Genomic DNA, 15,420 nt, shown 5'->3' on the forward strand with positions numbered 1-15,420 from the left:
GATGAGTATGCAGCACAGTCTGGCTTCCCCGGATTCCCCATCCCCAGTTCCCACAGCCTGCTCTGTGGCTGCAGGGGAAGGTAGAGGGAGTGAGGGGTGGTGAGGGTCAGGCTTAAGAAGGTGCATTGCAGGGGGTCAGGGCATGGGGTGCCAGTTTTGACTCTCCCACTGACTTAGTGAGTCATGTTGGGGAAAATCACAGGATCTGATTCTACAGTGGGGAGATGGAAGTAGGCAGAGAGGGGAGAAGCAGCCCAGAAAGACTAGACTCTCATTCCTCTGAAGGCCCTTTTGCCCCAGAGGTCTCCGTACCTAGCCTCCCCACCTGCAGTCCCTTCCTGTCTCCACCCTCTACAGGGTCTAGTCCATTCTTCTGAAGTGCAGCTTTGAATGTGTTGCTCACTTGCTCAAGGACCCTCATGGCTCCCCATTGCTCACAGAATTAAAAAAAAAAACAGTTGTAAACAAAGGGAAATGCAGATTCAAAGGCAGATCTCATGATTCTTGGCTAAGGGGAAGGAAGGAGGGCTTCCTGGGGATGATGACGCTTCAGTTGGATTTGAAGGACCTTGACCGGAAGTGCTTGGCATTCTGATGGATGGAAGGTACTCTGTCCATTAAGGCCAGTGAAGGCAAGAAGGCGGGACCATTTGGGGATGAATCTGGAGAAACATGATGGCCTGGATAGGCTGAGGTTACACTTGTGGCAGGGCAGAGGGAGGTAAGGCTGAAAGACAAAATCGCGACAGGCTGTGGTTTCCTAGATTCTCTCTCCTCCTGGCTTGAGAAGAGATGCAGAGGGCAGCCCGATAGGACAAGGGGAGCCACTGCAAGGCCCAATTCTTGGGGGTGGGGCTGGGAGGAGAAGGTGGGAGGCTGAAACGAGGGCTGGCTTGCAGGGATCCCTGCCAGAGGAACATTTTGGAGGAATTTCCTCAACACCTGGCACAGAGCCAGGCACGTAATAACAATAACAATGATAATAGCTGATGTTTATGAAGTGTTTACTATGTCAGGTGCTGTTCCAGACACTTAGTGTGCAGTAACTCATTTGATCCTCATCACAACCCTCTAAGGAAGGTGCTATTATTATCCCACTCTACAGATAGGGAGGTCGGGCTTGTGTGACTCGCCAAGCTCACACAGCTTAAAGTAAGTGGCTGAGTTTATATCCTGACGGTCTAGCTCCAAATAGCACTCATCCATAAGGCTGCACTGCCTAATAGTGTAACTAGTTACTGAATGAATGAATGAATGAATGAGTAGGAAGGATGGGAGGAGGGAAGGTTGGAAGGGAAAGAGGGAGGAGATTATCTCCAACACCTGGTACACTGCCTGGCACATAGTAGTTACTCAATAAATATTTATCAGGTACAGTAATGAGTGCAGGGTGACCGAGGCATTAACTGTATACATAGCCTAGGGGCAAAAATGGAGTTCACGATTATCTTGCTATATGTTCTCAGAAGAGTCACTTTCTTACAGTGGGCCTCCGTTTCTCCAGCTGAAAAAGGCCTTGGGCAAAATGGTTGGTGGGGGTAGAAGCTGCCAAGATTGAAACTATCCCTGATTCCTCCCTGGACTTGCCCTGTCCCGGCATTTTCCCGTGAGTGAAGTCAGTTCTAGAAGGATATGCAAGCGTGACCACACATTACTGACCCATCCCTCCAGTGCTGCAGGACAGACTGACCAATCCTGCCCTCCTTCCTTCCTGCCTCAGCCTCCAGCCATCTCTGCCCTGGCTGCCCAGCCTGCTCTGACCTCTCCTCCTTCCTCCCTACTTCTCTCATCTCCTCCATTCCCATCCACCCCCTGGGGAGGAAGGAGCCAGTGTCAGGGGGGCATCATGTGAAGCTGGGGGGAGTTCTGGAGGCGTCAGGAAACCATCCCTTGGTGAGGGGTGAAGGGCTGGGAAGAGCCCCCCAAGCTGGGCATGCTGGGTGGTCTCAGGAGAGATGAGTGTCAGCCGGACCTCAGTTCAGCCTCACAATAGCTGGGTAACCGAACCAGTCACATCATCTCAACGGATTTCAGTTGCCTTCTTGGTAGAATGGCGACTCATTCATTTGTTCCTTCATTCATTCGACACGTACTCACTAAATGCTGAATGCCCGCTATGTGCCATCGGCTATTTTAAGCACTGGTGGTACACAGTGAACAAAAAAGAAAAAGGCCCTGCCCACGTGAAGCTCACATGTTAGTTGGGGTGGATGGTTAATAAATAAATAAGAAAGCATGTCAGATGGTGATAAGTACAATGGAAAAATAATTAAGCAGGAAAGGGAAGCAGGGACTGCTGTGTATTAGGAGGACAGAGAAAACAGTGATATTAATATGAAAAACCTTGACAGATGCCATTCTGTATTTTTATGGCATATGTATTTCAAGTTCACAATTATGTTAAATTCTCATATGCAATTATAAATACATAAAATCAACATTAGGTGGCAAACTTGGGAACATAAGCCCCACAAACCTCTGAGAGATTTATTTCTTATGCTAATATTCTGATTATGCAATTGTTCATTTCATCTTCCACTACAAACAAATCTACCGTTTAGGATTGAATATTTTTATAATCCTGGATATAAAAATATGATTTTGCATATTAGCATTATCTCTTTGAAAACATTCTTTTCCAAGTTCATTAAATTGAGAGTGTCCCCTCGATGTAAAACATGAACTTGATAACAATACTGATGTCATAGAGTTGTGAAGATTAAATCAGGTAACATGTATAAGTACTTGATAAGATGCAGCTTATTGAGATCATTATTATTTCTCTTCAGGGGTGACTGGGGATATAATCATACCATTTATTGCATATAGACTATGTACTGGGCACTGAATTCATACTACTATCCCCATTTAACAGATGGGGGGAATGGAGGCCAGGAGGATGAGTCTGCCCACGGTTCCAGAGCAGGAAAACAACTAGCCAGGACTTGAGGGTGCCTGGGACCTGACCTGGCCACTTGGGGGCTCCCTGAGGGTCTGGCCTTGGCTCTGCCACGCCCTCTGTGACCTGGGCCATATCCCTCTACTCCGCGGCCTCGGTGCCTCCGAACCACACAATTGCAAGGCTGAGCTTGGGGGCTCCAAGTGGCTCTCCTGCTGTGGATTGCCCATGAATCCCAGCACCCAGGATGCTGGAGGACTCGAGCCTGTTCCAAATGGACTCGCCAAATCCAGCCTGCTCACAAAATCAGCCAAGTCCCATGCACGTCACGTCTATTTCTGCCCTGCTGGGTTTATAAATACGTGGGCCAGGGAACCAGCTTCGGCAGAACCGGAGAGACTGAAGTCATGGCTATAAATATAGGGCCAAGGCTGTCTGGGGTCAGGTGGGGGATGCTGGAGGGTCAAGGCCGGCCTGAAAAACCACACCCCAGGGGTCCTGCATGCAGTCCAGTCTCCTGGAAATGCAAGAGAAAATGGAGGCGCCAGGGGCAGGGACTTGCCCAAGGCCATATGGGCAGTGAGGGTCTGAGGTGGGCTTGGAGCACAAGGCTCCTGGCTCTGAATAGAGGCTGCTCCTCGCGCCACCTACTGTCCTTGCTCATAAGTACCCCTCACCCCGCCCTGCGGCTCTCTCCAGTTGAACAAACGCGTGATATTATGATTTAAGTTCATAAAATAAGCTTCTGCTAATCACATACTGCTTTTTATCTGTGCGATATATTGGGGTTCTCAAAAATTTCAGTTGAGAAAGAGTTCTATGACGAAAAAATCAGGAAGTGACTAACCATATCTACCTCCCCCTCAATAGGACTCCCCCACATAGCAGCATGGCCCAGCCCTGAGCTGAAGCCTGCCGTACTGACCCAACAGCCGACCCTGTGAGTGTCTTCCCAAGTCTGCACTTGATGACATAACTCTGATAGCTCAAAATTGGCCATGGTGGGAGTTGTTACGCCATAGAGATGGGCAGATGCTACAAATCAGGCAGCTTCCCCCCCCCGGCTCCCCCGCCCCACCGGAGAGCCAGTTGTTAACATTTATCAGCACACCACTGCTTATGACCATGGCTAGTGAATCCCTACTCCACCTGTTTCCTGGCTGGCTGACCTCGGGCCAGCTCTCTATCTGACCTCTGTGAGCCCCCATTTTTCCATCTGTAAAGTGGGAACCATACCACATCTACAGCATAGCTACTGTAAGGCTAAATGAGCTTGTACTCCTAAGGGTTAGCACAGTGGGTTTCCAAACCTGTCTGCATGTTAGAATCCCCGGAGGACTTTTTACACACACCAAAGCCCCGGCCATCCCCCAGGCCAATTCAGTTACAGCCTAGGGAGGTATGACCCGGGCACCAGTGTATTTGGAAATTTCCCAGGTGATTCCAACATGCAGACAGGTTTAGGAACCACTGGCTCACATTGCCTGCCTCTTGGCAAGCACTTGGCTGCTGTTCCTGTCCAGGAACCAGGAGAGAGAAGGGGGCAGTGGTGGGGGATTTTGTTTGTTTGTTTGGTCTATTTAAAGGCCCAGTCTGCCTAAAGTGTGCAGGAGTTGCTGCCTTGAGGGACCACGGAAGGAGGGTCTTTGCCCTCTCCCTTCCAGATGTGCTCTTGGACACCCCACACGCTCCAGAGCAGATGGGCACAAGCTTATACACCCTAAGGAGGCCTCACTTCATTTGGTACTCCACTGGCCAGCTGGGAGATGAACAGGCCTCAGCCAGGCCTCTCCCTCCCCTCCTAGAGAGAATCAGGCTGGCTCTTCTCAACCCACAGGCCAAGGATCCACGAAGCTTGGCTTAGCCTGGGAGACAGCGAGCTGCTGACTTGGAAGACTCAGATTAAGAATAGAGATATCAGTGCTTATGCCAAGGGCTTGGGGCCTTAGCCCAGCTTTGCCCTGGACCACCACCATTGAAAATCAGTAGTAAAAATAAGCATAATAGAGGCCAGTATGTATTGGATTCTTCCTGCGCACTAGGATATACCACATAAGCACCTTGACAGTCTAGTATAGAGCTACACTCTCCAATCCAGTGGTCACTAGCGCCCTGCACTACCAAGCCCTTGAGATGCGGTGAGTTCAGATTGAGATGTACTGTCAATGAAGGATACCACCAGATTTCGAAGATTTTGTACCCAAGGAAGAATGTAAAATGCCTAACATTGATAACTTTTTAAGGATTTATTACATGATAAAATGATGCTATTGTGGACTTCAATAAATGTATTATTAAAATAAATTCCCTGAGTTTTTTTTTTCCCACCTGTTGATTTTTACTTGTGTAGCATGGCTGCTAGAAAATTTAAAATTACATATGTACTTGCATTATTTCAACAAACAGTGCTCGCATGGAGGTCAGGAGGACCTACTCTCTAGTGCCACGGTCCTGGGCTTTGGATCCTATTCTGTACTCTGCACTTACCAGCTGGGAGACCTTGGACAAGTTATATAACAGTGCCTCAGTTTCCTTATCTGTCAAATTAGGATAATAATCATAATTACCTCTTGTGACTTTGGTGTGGATTTAGCATCCTGGCACGGACAAAGAACCCTTAAAAATCAGCAATCAGGGGACCATCTGGCACTTGGCTAAGTGATTTCCTTGGATTATCTCATGCCTCATTAGGTGCCGAGCTCCCTGTCACTGGCGGTGACCAAGCAGAGGCTGGGAAACTCCTTGGCAGGCTGCTCTAGAGGTGGTCAGAAAATTGAATGTCGGGGGCAGGGGGGAGGCACTGGATGAAATGGTCTTTGAAGGTGGCTCCCGGCACTGCTTTGTGCTGCTGTCTGAACCTTGTTTAGTGTTCTCCATTAATCCCCTTCTCCACTACATCCTTTCCTTTCCCAAATTTTCACTCAACCCAACTGATTATAATAAACACTCATAGGTGCCCCGCGGGCCAGAGTTCCACAGGACACTCTGGGGGAAAAACGAAGGTAAAGCAGAAGTTGTTCCTGCCTACAAGCAGTCCAAGTGTGGGCAGAGGGCCTGAGGCAGCAGCTTGGATATTTATAATACTAGGTGGGAGGCGACAAGGGCCATGAGCAGCTACCTAACCGCTCCAAGCCTCAATTCCTCCATCTGTAAAATGGGGCCAATGACAGAACCACCTTCTAGGACTTGTTGTGGGAGAAGCATTTGGCACCATGCCGGGCACACAGACGAGCTCAGGAAGCGTTGGTCATCATTCCGGTATGAGAGAACATACCCAGCCCCTCCGGGACCCCTCATCTTCAGCACCCCCTGTGGGAGGAGCCAAAGAGGGGAGACACTGGTGCACAGTGGCCGAATATTGGGCCTGGAAGGGAGCTAAAGCCCCCATCTGATTCTTGAATTCCCTTTCCCTAAGGGTCCCCAGCCTCGGCTCATTCACCTCCGGGGTTGGGGGCCTCATTTTCCCCAGGGGAAGTTCCTTCATTCCATCTTAAGTGCCCCTTTTCTATAGAGATGAAATCTCTCTTCTGGTAGCTCCCTCCACACCACCCCACTGATCGTAATCCCATCATCTGAGCGGGACAGAACAACTTCAGCCCTCTTTTCTATTCCTTCCTCCCTTTAACCATTCCATCCAGGAAAGAATTCTCTGACCTCTTCCCAGCCCATCCAACCCCCTCTACTGTCAGCTCAGGCTGTCAGATTCTCAGAAGGGAACTGACCCCAATATTCCCAGGAAAACCAAACCAGTACAGACGACGGCAGGACCATCACCACCTTCACTTCGGACATTCTATCATTATCAGTGCAGTCAAGCATCCATGAGCCTTTTTTTCCCTTTCTTTCAACAGCCGTTATCTCTGCTAGGTCGTATTGTCCCCATGGATCACAAAGACCTCACTTTATAACTGCTACTATCATGCCACATCCCCCACACCCTGGACCTGCGCTGTTGGCATTGTGAGTCCGATGGAGGATTCTGATCTGTGTTTTAGTTAGTTGGACCCTCTATGGAAAGGATTCTCCGTGAGTGGTTGAGTCAAGTTAAAAGAAAATAATAATCATCACCAACAAGCCCCCCTCCTGCCAGCACATACATGCACATACAGGATAAAATAAAATAATGGAAGGGAAACATGTTTTGTCAACAGTTATCCAAAGCTGTTATTAAGGAAACTCAGAACACGCTTATCCAAGCAATGGCTGGCTGGCTGAACAAGCCTGAGACGTGGGGCACCGGACACACAGGTTTAGTGGGTAGAGCTACAGTCTCAGGGGTCAGCGCAGGTGGGGGAAAGGGGGCTGTGGCAAAAGATGCCAAAGGAGGAGGCTGGAAGTGCAAAGTCTGACCCTGCCGATGTGGTAGTCTGTCCCTCCCTGACCCCCCACTTCTCCTCTCCCCTGAAGCCTTGGCTCAGCACACACAAAGACATCCAGCCCCGCTCCTTCCACTCTCTGTGACCAAGGGCAAGGCACTTCCCTTCCCTGGGCCTGAGAAAGCGGCAACCTCAGCTTGCTGCTTCACATGGCATGGGCAGTGGGGGCCCAAGTGCTGAACCAGAGCCGCAGCCTAGCGTCCCCAGAGACAGTGGAGGGGGGCCAGTGCTCAGTCAATGGGCCCCGTGCTCTGGGGGCCTGCCTCGGTTGGGGAGGGGGGTCACTGGATAAACTGCGTTACGTTGGCTGAGTTACTTTGCCTCTCTGAGTCTGTTTTCCCATATACAAACCAGGGCTAATTACAGTGCCCACCTCACTGGGCTGCTGTGAGGACTGAAACTGGTTCATATAAGTAAAGGGCTTGAAGCTCACCGGTAAGTACACGGTATGTGTTATTGTGGTTGCAGTGAAGGGCTGAGCCAGGGATTCCAGAAACCCTCCATCTCAGCACCTGCCCTCCAGCTCAGAGCTGCCGCACCACGTGTGTGCATGTGTGCGCGTCTGTGTGTGGCTGTATGCGCGCGCGTGCGTGTGTGTGACTGCGCGTGCGCGCCTGTGTGACTGTATGCGCGCGCTTGTGTCTGTGTGTGACTGTATGCGTGTGCGTCTGTGTGTGACTGTATGCGCGTGCGCGTCTGTGTGTGATTGCGCGCGCGTGTCTGTGTGTGACTGCATGCGCGTGCGCGTGTCTGTGTGTGACTGTATGCGCGCGCGCGTCTGTGTGGGACTGCATGCGCGTGCGCGTGTCTGTGTGACTGCGCGCGTGCGTCTGTGTGTGACTGTATGCGCGTGCGCGTCTGTGTGTGACTATGCGCGCGTGCGTCTGTGTGTGACTGTATGCGTGTGCGCGTCTGTGTGTGATTGCGCGCGCGTCTCTATGTGACTGCGCGCGCATCTGTGTGTGACTCTATGCGCATGTGCGTCTGTGTGTGACTGCATGCGCGTGTGCGTGTCTGTGTGTGACTGTATGTGCGCGTGCGTGTGTGTGTCTGTGCATCTGCGGGTCTGCATGCCTGTGTTAGCTGTGCATGCATGTCTGTCTCTGCATGTGTGTGCGCGCATGTGTGCGTGTATGTGCGTGTGAGGGGCGGCTGCAGAGTCCATGTGCAATGCTGCTGGGAGTGGCCCAGGAGGCGGCTCCGCCAGACCAAACAACCCCGGTGCTCCAGGCTCCAGGCTTTTCGCTCTGTTTGCTTGCTTTCTCTCCTTTCCGGTTCCCCTGTAACTGGTTCCTGCTCCCTGGGAGTGGAGCTGGAGGGAGGCCCTGGCAGGGTAGGCACAGGGCCCTCCCCGCACCCGCCCCCCAAGCTTTCCTGGCCGCTGCTTCACCGCTACAACCCCACACAGGCCCCTTCCCTCTCTGAAGGGGTTCTCGGGCTTCCCGTTCCCTCCCGGAGGAAGGCAGCCCGTGAGCCTGCGGAGGACGCTAGGATGAGCCCCGTCATGCCCGCCCCCTGCCCAGGAGGGGGCCCAGCGTTCCCCCAGGAGTTAGTGTCTGTGGCTCCATCTGGGGCCAGTCCCCGGGGAGCAACCATCCTGGGGCCTCTCTGAGCTTCCTGCCACCCATAAAGGCTGGGGCCCTGCCCAGGGACTAGAGGGACTATTTGGGAGCATTCTGAGGGGCGAGGGCCCCTGAGGCCAGCCAGGCCCCAGCCCCAGGCCTCCAGGTCCCCGTTCAGCTGGGGCGGTGGTCACTGCTGGGTTGGCTCACTTAACCCCCACAGACGCCTTCCGAGGCGGGTGCTGCCCCGGCCCCAATTCTACAGATGAGGAAATGGAGACTCAGAGAGGTCCATGGGCTGCTCGAAGTTACAGAGCCGGTGTGGACAGGGCTGGGCCTGGAGCCCGAGCCTCGGAAAGAGTGGGTGCTCTCCCCTCCTCCCCAGGCAACCACTCGTGGTCCTGTTCTCCCCTTCATGAGGGGGTGGCAACCTGGTCCTCTGACATCAGCAGAGTCACTGACCGGCCCGATACGGGCGCCGGGCACAGTGTGTGCAGGGGCTTCTGCATCGTCATCTCAGGGGGCTTCGTGACAACCCATTTTACAGATCAGGAAAGCAGAGCGGAGAGAGGAGCAGAACCCCGCCAGGTCTCTCAGCCACAGCAGGAGTAGAGCGCAGATCCACCTGACCGCTTCTCTTCCTTCTCTTTTTTCCTACCCCCATAGCAAATGCCACCTTTTCCCTTTGCCTGAAGTTGATGTCATCACCGGTAGACCGGGCTGCGACTCTGCAGGGAAAGTGCCTTGCCGTCACACACACCCTGTCTCTGGAAATCGAGGCAAAATCTAAGGAGGTGGAGTGCCCAGGGCGTCCCTGTGGCTAGGTTTAACTAGAATCCTCTGCCCCCCGTCAGAACCCACTGTTCAGCACAGCAAGGGTTACATGTTTATGTGGATGCTGTTTGTATGAATAGTTTCGTCTTCTAAATGGCAATGTTACTTTAGGAAGGGTTGTTCTTTAAAGCAGGGCCACTTCCCGCTCCCTGGCCAGGCAGATCTCTCTATAACGATGCCCAGAAAGCTGCCCAGTGCAACATAAAGTAGGCGTCTGTGTGCCCTTGGCCTTGGGTGTAGCTGTTGGTAGTTCCGCAGGACCCACAAGGCCACTGAAGGCCACCTAGAAAGTGATAAGTTCTGAAAGCAGGGACTGTACCTCTGACCCTGGTCAGCTGCTTCTGTGGGATTTGAAATAGCTGATCCAGGCCCTAAGGGAACCTGGTCCCAAGGAATGTGGACAACTCCATGTGGCTCACCCATGCTCCAGGGAGCCCAACCCTAAAACTCACAATCTTCTAGAGGAACAAGAACCCCCTAGAAGTAGATGGATGGATGTTGCTCCATCCTCAGACAGAGCTAGGGAATGACTGCAGCCTTGCTGAGAACAATGCCTCCTGAGGCTGGTGTGGACACCGAGGCCCTGGGAGTGAGAGGAACATGCCCTGGGCTCCTTCCTCTGCACCTGCTGCCTCCCCAAGAAGGGATCCTGAATCCATCCCCACCCAAAGATGCTGTCCACATCCTTGAGCCAATGTGAGGTGCCCTCTGCCTGCTGCAGAATGAGACAGGAAAGGACAGTCTCAGAAGCTGTGCCTGTAACCGGGCAGGGTAGCGCTTGCCTAGAGTCAGTGATGAGACAAATCACCAATTAAGATCCATGGATAAACAGTCATTGTCATGAGTAACAGTAACAGCATCAGCAAGCCACTTAGTAAGGAGGGCATATGTGGGGGCACATCCTTAAGGACACTAGCTCTAAGCACCCCAGCCTGGAGAAGCGACCGAAGGACTCTACCCAGGGGCTCCCCACACCCCCTGCATCCTCCCAGGGCACCCCTCCCAGGGGAGGTCCTGGGTTGGCGCATAAAACACAGCCAAGTAGCCAGGGAGCCAAGGCTGAATGGCAGGAAGGCTGAAGCCAGGGTGGCCCCTCGCTTAACCACCCAACCCAGTGATTCAAAGCAAGGCTGAGGCCGGATAAAGCACTTGAAAATGTCAGTCAGGGAACAATCTCTTTCCCAAATTCTCTGCCTTTGACCTTGGGCACCCAGCCCCGACCTTGGGATGGGCTCATCTTTTTCCCAGCTCTGCCCATTTCATCCCTTGTCCCTTCTCAAACACACACACACACACACACACACACACACACACACACACAGAGTGTGTGTGTGACAACTGGGCTTTTTACTCTAATGACAGAATTATAAAACTGCTAATTTGTGGGGGCCAAAGGATGGTTTACAAGCAGATCACAGTGGATCCTAGACAGCCCAAACCAATATTCTTCTGGGCATTTAAAATGAGAGAAGAACCAAAAGTTGCCAAAATGGACAGGACCCTGGGGACCTTCTAGCAGTCCCCTGTCTTCATTCCTTTGAGGAGTTTATACTTTCATCTAATGTATTTTTATGTATTTTTCCCTCATGTAGGTGAAAATAACACACAAGCCTTGTGAAAACGAAAATTAGTAGTCCACGTGGCACCATGTCCTGAGCTGCCAGGGGCAGCACATTCCACACTCGGAGAAATACTGTGTTGGCCCAAACCTACCATTATAGGGATGGGGAAACTGAGGCCCAGGGAAGAGAAGAGACCTGTCCAACATCCACCGAAAGGAAGGGGTGGGCCACCCCAAGAACCCAGAGCCCTGCTCCCAGCAAGTCTCACTCTTCCGGGAGAGAAGACCCAGGACTCAGGTCACTGGGTCCCCCAGGTGCCCTCGTTTGTCACAGCATCTGAGGTCAGCCTCTGGCCTCTTCCCCAAGGCCTGGCCCTTGTCCCCGTTGTTTTCCTCTGACCCCTTCTGGCGCTGTCAGCCCCCACTACCGTCTCCCTGATGCTGTGGGAAAGCTGTCCCCTCTCTTGCTTTCCTCACCTTCCTTGGCGACAGTGAAGATGCCATGCTCCTGGAAGTGCGCCCTCTGAAAAAGATGACAACAGACGTGGGAGAAGAGGCCATTCTCGGCCCCTTGCTCTGTGCCTCAGCCTTTCTTTCTGGGAAATAGGCAGAGGTTTGCGGGTGTGAGAAAGGCTGAACTGGGCTGGAGGAAAAGAAAGGAAGGAGGATGGTGGCCACAGGGGTGTCCCTGCATAGAAGGACCAGCACCAACTCAGCTGGGGTGTGTGCTCACCCCAGAGGACCCCTCCAGGAGGCAGCCAGCACCCTCCCAGGCTCTGGGAGATGGGTAGGAGCAGACTCCTACCAGGCCAAGGAGGGAGGCCAGTCTGGCCCTGTGAACGGGGCCACACCGACCTACAGACATGCTCACACACACACTCATCTGTGTAACATGCACACACATAGAACTCAGACATTCGCACACACTTCTTGACATGCTCTCATTTGTACAGATGCAAAAGACCCCAACCGTTCCTACCCCACCACCCACCCTGGGCACACAGCGGGGCCAGCCTGCCTCTTCCCTCCCCCCGCCCCCCCTGCCCCCCGCCTGCCCCAGTCCCCAGCCCCAGGCTTGGCGGCGTCTCTGTCCTGCTGCCTGGGAGACACATGTGGTTTCAGTTAGCAGCAGAGCGGGCATTTCCGTCCCAGACAGCCGGGCCCTGCCAGGGCCCCGGCCCCACAGGCGCCCACCAGAAAAGCCACCTCGACCCCCGCTCCTCCACTGGACATCCGGGGGACCCCAGAGGGCCCTCTCTCCTGGAAGACCTCGCTCTCCTCTCCCACGGTCTCCCCTCACCTGGAGCCAGAATCCGCACCCACGCGTGCAGGCACCAGCTATGCCCGGGCCTCCGGCCACGACTGCCCGCCTGCCTCCTCACTCTCGCTCTGTCTCGGAGCAGGCTGAGCGAGATGGAAGGAGGGCAGGGTGTCAGGGGGGCGGGCGGGAGGGAGGGGAGGGGGCGTGTGGAAATGAAACTTTAATAACAGAGCCCCTTTTGTTTCCGAGCATATGGGATATTTCATACATACTGAAGACATTAGCCGTCTATATTTTTAAGGGCTCCGGCTAAAGGATGAATAAATACAGCCCATATTCCACTCGGCAAACACGCACATGGAGTGCTGACTTCTGGAGCATTTCAAAACCCGAAGAGAAAGCCCCCAGTGACACCGGACACTTAAAAATAAATATGTTTCCAAAACCTCGGGCTCGCTTTGCCCCTCTTATAGCCACCTGGAGGCCTTGGGGCTCCTTTCCTCCCACCACCCTCCCTGCATCCCCTCTACCTTCTATTTCAGAGCAAGGAAGCAAGCCCCTGGAATCAAGCCTCCATCCCAGTTCTCTTTCCCAGTACTCCCCCTCCCCCAACTCCCAGCAAGACCCCAGAGTGTCAGAGTTCCAAAAAAGCTTAGAAATCTTTGCCTTGTCATTTCTGAGAAAGGGCACCAAGGCCCAGAAAGGGGCAGGGACTTGCCTGAGGTCACACAGCAAATCAGGATCTTGAGCCAAGGGGCAGTGCCTTCTTCTTTTAATAAAATGTATCCCCCACTTCCCTACCTCGGGATGGGGGTGGGGAGACCCCCAAGACCCCAGAAGGAGGGCCAAGGTATGGGCTGGGAGCATGCCCGCCTGCCTTTCCCACTGGAGTGCTGCTCTGGGCAACCCCCCCGCCCCGCCCCAACTCTGGGCATGCATCCAGGGAAGACGTCAGCAGGGCTGGGAACTGGGCCGGCCCCAGGAAATCCCCTTCAGGTCGGCAGATCCCAACAGGCCTGGAGGCCTCAGGTGAGGGAGACTCCCTCCCTGACAGCTCAGCTCCCGGTCCCTTGTGCCCTCCATCTGTTCTCCCTGAGGAAAAATGGAGGCTTAGAGAGGGCTGGGCCTTGGCCAGAGTCACATGGCAAGATGACAGCCAAGTGGGAAATTGAATGAGGTTTTCAAACCCTGTGCTTGTTGGCATGCTTTGCTGGTGAGCTATTCCCCTGCTCCCCGCAAGTCAGGGCCCCTTCCTCCTGGTCTGCAATCCCCCCCCACTGATGTTTATTCACCCCCAGCAGTGGCCTCGGCTCCCCACTCCTGTTAGAGTTCAGTCCCTTCCCACCAATGGTCTCACCATCCATTTGAGTTGAGTACTTTACACAGAGCTTGACACAGAGTAAGTGTCCATCATAAACGTGAACAATTGATTGCAATGTCATTGACAGAGTTTCTATGGTGCTCCAAGCCGTGCATCAGGCATGGGGGCTGTGACATTGACTGTGAGACAAGTCTACTCCCTCCCCAGGCTCATTAAAGAGAAAGAGCATCCCCTGAGGCGGACAGCTCCACACAGAGGGGAAACTGAGGCCCAGGGAAGTTCAGATGCTTCTCCAGGCCACACTGCTGGTAAGTAATGGGGCTGAGCCTCCAACCAGGATTCCCTGGCTCCAGAGTCAGTGCTTGTAACCCTCTAGGGGCTCACTCATTGCCTGGACCCTACCCTGGTCCCAAGACTGCAGGGCTTTGTTGTTCTCGAAAGTCTCTACATTTAATAAGCATAGGCAGACAGAGCCCCCTCAAACCCTCCAGGAGGAAGGAGCACTGATGCAGGAGCTAGAGGCCTGGGTTCTTGGCCTCACTGTGCCACTAAAGCGGAGGCAAGGTCCCTTCTTTAGGGACATGACTTTTCTCCTCTGCAAAGTAGAGATAACAATTTGACTGAATTATGAAGATCATGTGATATAAAGGATGTGAAGGGGGGCTTTGCCAAGTACTTGGTGATTTTCCTGTCTGGAATTTCATGCTGTGGATGGATCCTGGCATTAGATCTTGTCTGGGTTCCAACGGGCCCTGACTGGCCTCCTTGCCAGGCGGTGCCCCTCGCTGTAACCTGCGTTAGCCCCCAGTCAGCTTCCTGAAGAAAGCCTTGCATCTTGCCACCCCCACAGTGACTCCACGGCAGTTCCCACTGCCCCAGGGCAGCCAATGAGTTAGACTCCTGGGAACCTGGTCCCTACCTCAGCCTCCCGACTCTTTCCCAATCCAGACCCTTTACCCATGTCAGCCTGGCATCCTCAGGCCTCAGGAGGCCTTCCTGTCCTCAAGTGATCTGAACTAGCTCCACCCTCACTTCTATCACCAGCTTATTGAGGAGAAAGGCCCCTGAACTTTGGTGTACAAACATACTACTCTCTTGGTGCTAGCTCAGAGGCCTTTTTAAAAAAGATTTTATTTATTTGAGAGAGAGAGAGAGAGCACTAGCGGGGGGAGCTGCAGAGGGAGAAGCAGACTCCCCACTGAGCAGGGAGCTCGATGCGGGACTCGATCCCAGGACCCTGGGATTATGATCTGAGCTGAAGGCAGACGCTTAACCGACTGAGCCACCCAGGTACCCCTCAGAGGTCTTTTTAGAAGGGAAGCTTCATATAAGTTCTTGGTTGGGTTCTGCAAGGTAGGAGGGTTTCCAGGTAAGTGAGAGGTTATTGTCTTAACGCTAATTATTTCATACAATGATAATAAAGCAGCTATTCGTGGACCACTTTACTCTGGGTCAGGCACCATGCTGGTGTTGAGCATGCATTGCCTGCTTGTTCCTGACAATGGGACAACCATTTGAGGCTGGGAGGGAGGCTGAGCTATTTGCCTGAAGCCCCCCGCCCGGCCGTGGTAGAACTGGTATTCAAGCCTGGCCTGCCCGGCCCCAG

General features: G+C 53.2%; 1 protein-coding gene across 3 annotated transcripts in view; it reads right to left on the minus strand.

Annotated features, from left to right (window-relative positions):
- The window catches only part of SYNPO (synaptopodin), a 54,272-nt gene extending 40,901 nt beyond the window's left edge, over nucleotides 1-13,371 (minus strand). For 2 of the 3 annotated variants that reach the window (XM_073890856.1, XM_073890858.1), the window contains exon 1: nucleotides 13,208-13,371. In XM_073890856.1, coding sequence (XP_073746957.1) covers nucleotides 13,208-13,360 — 153 coding nt within the window. In that variant the 5' untranslated portion in view covers nucleotides 13,361-13,371. Of the gene's footprint in view, nucleotides 1-11,709; nucleotides 11,756-13,207 lie in introns of all 3 variants that reach the window. The other variant, XM_073890857.1, reaches the window with a different exon arrangement.
- Nucleotides 13,372-15,420: the final 2,049 nt, after the last annotated feature.

Source organism: Callorhinus ursinus, unplaced genomic scaffold, assembly GCF_003265705.2.
Source record: "Callorhinus ursinus isolate GAN/ISIS: 27379988/994484 unplaced genomic scaffold, GSC_fseal_2.0 scaffold3, whole genome shotgun sequence".
Classification (NCBI taxonomy): domain Eukaryota; kingdom Metazoa; phylum Chordata; class Mammalia; order Carnivora; family Otariidae; genus Callorhinus; species Callorhinus ursinus.